Consider the following 2,994-nt stretch of genomic DNA (forward strand, 5'->3'; position numbering starts at 1 on the left):
CTGCGTATTTTAACTGAACTCCTAACATGTGAATGGCATAATCAGAATTGTGTGGCATGATCTCATACAACTTAAAGTCATATTCTGGTTTACAAACTGTACCTCTGTTTGCTGCTTTTAACTGAAGCCATGAAGTGTAGAACAGAATTGCTTGAAAGCAATTCGTGGTACACGGAAGCAGCCGTGTTGGACGACACGTAACCAGCTCTTTTCAGACGCTTGAAATACTCAAAAGCAAAATTAAGACACGAGTGAGATCACACAAGGTTTTGGTAATTATATTTATGTTGCCTTTATAGCTTTTTTGGTATCTTTAGGAAATTCCTGTACAGTGAAAGGAATGAAGAATTCCAGAAGAGAGTTGACATCCTTCAGTTCCAGGCTATATTCCTCTGCTATTTTCTCTGCAGTCCATACTTGAGGATGAAGTTTATGATTATTAAGAAGCGTCACAGCCTCCACAATGGAGATCCTGCCCTTGGAAACTTTCTTAACATCTAGATCTCCCAAGCAGCCTAGTTTTGTAAGTCTCTTTTCCTCCAGTTTACATGGAAGATGTTCACCACCTCCATCTTTCACCTAATTTTGGGAAGAAAAACAAAAAGAGCTTAACAGCAGTTCTGTTCACTATGCATACTGTAGCAGCCAAGCTGTTTTCCTAAATATGACATTTCCTGCTAGCTTTCCCCATTTTCACAGCATAAAAAAACCGAAATGCTTAGCCAGCCTTGCTTCTAGATATCACAAAAATTGTCACTTCTTCCACAGCCCCACATACGTCATCCCCTCCCCAGATTCTGAAAAGCTCTCATCCATTGAACTCTACATGTTGTACAGGCGTGGTAGCCCTTCATACAACACAAACTACAGATTTTCGTGGCCAAACATAAATGCAGATAACCTAATATTTGGTACCGATTTGTGGCACAGAAAAAAAATAACCATAACACAAATTGGTATCCTCCTTCTGATACCACTAGACATCTTTTTCATAGTCTCTCTTCCCTTTGCTCCACTTTCAGACTTTAGTTCTGGTACTAAAAGATATCCTTTCTTTTGCTCTGCCTAGACAACAAGCTTTGCTGGGCAAAAAGAAACTATTTTGCAGCATCATACAGAGACTAATTCCCACAACTACCACAGTGCTTAGACATGTGAAATCTCTTCTCCCAAGTCCCTTCATATTTCTAAGTCATTTCCAGACCTGCTCAACCTTCCTCACATTGCCTTTTATTAAGATTTAACCAGCGAATGACACTGCAGAAAAAGACACAATTAAAACTTTCCTTAGATTTAAGAAAAAGGTTTTCTAAAGTTACCAGGGTCCACATCCTCTGATCAGACCAGACTCTCTGTATTAGCTCACAAGCTGAGAAAACTGATGTAGATGCACCTGTAACTCTGTCTGTTTCTAAACTACACATACTGTTTGATGATACTCCTAGTTCTCCATTTCATCTTTTGTGCTAAAACCATGCTCAGATAATGAACAATTATCTAAGTCTTAATAAAATACTCTGTCTCTGGTTATCTGCTACTCACGGACTTAGCCGTGGTGCTTTTCCATTTACCATAAACACACCCAATATACGTGTAGATACATATACATAAGAGATGCACAAAGTATTCAGAATAACATCAGGAAACAAAGGAAGCTTTTGGATGAAGTTTTGTCCACAAGCCTCTGTGATAACATATTCATCATGCTCTTACTAACAACTGCAAGTAGACACATCAAAAGAGCAAGTCTTAAATGACAGCAACCTCAGAGCAGACATGGCATCAAGCACTAGGATTTGTTCCACTTTTGGCTTTTCCTCAAATCTCTCTTAACAGGCTTACAAATGAACGTCGAAAGATGCTGAAATTAGACCATCAGCATTTCTAGACTAGAGCCTTGATCGCTGTTATGAAAATTAAGGATAGAGATTACTTGGTAACTTCAGGGAGAGACTGCGGAAATCTCCTTGCATTTTTGAACACTTTTATCTTGAAGAAAAGGTGCTACTAAAATGGCAAATTAGAGAGACTTAAGAATTTTCTTGCTAGATAATAGAACTTCTATTACAGAGTAAAGCAGCTAGAAGAAAGTGGTCCAATAATGCAACAGGTAAAACACACATGCCATAATGTAGCATGGTGAATAACAGGAGTCTGAACCCCAGTCTGTGCTTACTGGAAAGGGTGTGCTTTGCCTTCCAAGTCAAAGAGTGCAGCTGTTGGCAAGGAGGAAACTGTTCACCAAACAATCTAGAAAATTATGCAGAAAAATACCCCTTAATTCAGGCACTTCCTTAGCCGCTTAAGATAAAAGTTTCTTCACAGTATGACATGAACATCCATTAAAATGTTAATGGCTTTGTCCTCTACCACGTCCATGCTCCCATAGTAGTCCAAATCTCTTTTACTCTATCTGCTCCACGAGAGATCTCTGCCAAACTCCTGCACCTTTGCAGAAGGCTGGCCAACTGGCCTTCTGCCTTAGAGGAAGCAGAAAAGGGACTTCAGGTGAAAAACAAAGATCAATGTGACATTAAAAAGGAAGACCGTGTAAGCATTTATACAACATAGCTTGTATAATCACAACCTGTCACATGTTCCAGGCCCAAGGTAAAACACAGTCAGAGCTACTGATATATAGCAGAATAATGAAAACACCACATTTATCTACATAAAAGGTAGCTTTCAGGCACTAACAGGGCATTTTTTTCCACATAGAATTTGGGCCGAGTTTGAAAACCACAAAGCTGGTGCTGGCACGCCTCCTACAGAGGCACGCTGCCTGTGACAGAGGTACTCACCGGCATAGGTGGATCCCTGGACTCCACATAAACATCTTTTAACAAGGTGAGGAGCCTATCGTCCTTTCCGTGGATCGCCTCTTTTATCTCTGGGTGCTCTGGCGGCCGTGGGGCGAAGAAGGGAAGAAGAGAAAAGACAGAACAGACAGACCTGAATCAAACTGCAGAAGAGACGCGGCGCCGGGAGCTCTCC

The 2,994-nt window shown here is 40.6% G+C and overlaps 1 protein-coding gene across 1 annotated transcript; it reads right to left on the bottom strand.

Annotated features, from left to right (window-relative positions):
- Positions 1-282: 282 nt before the first annotated feature.
- NDUFAF4 (NADH dehydrogenase (ubiquinone) complex I, assembly factor 4) lies at positions 283-2,899 on the bottom strand (the record flags this gene model as incomplete). Its single annotated transcript, XM_008948618.1, has 2 exons — positions 283-579; positions 2,802-2,899. Coding segments are annotated over 2 exons (395 nt in total), but the record flags the coding sequence as incomplete, so codon positions are not given.
- Between the last annotated feature and the right edge of the window lie 95 nt (positions 2,900-2,994).

The sequence above is a fragment of the Merops nubicus genome, unplaced genomic scaffold (assembly GCF_000691845.1).
Source record: "Merops nubicus isolate BGI_N331 unplaced genomic scaffold, ASM69184v1 scaffold14211, whole genome shotgun sequence".
Lineage (NCBI taxonomy): Eukaryota > Metazoa > Chordata > Aves > Coraciiformes > Meropidae > Merops > Merops nubicus.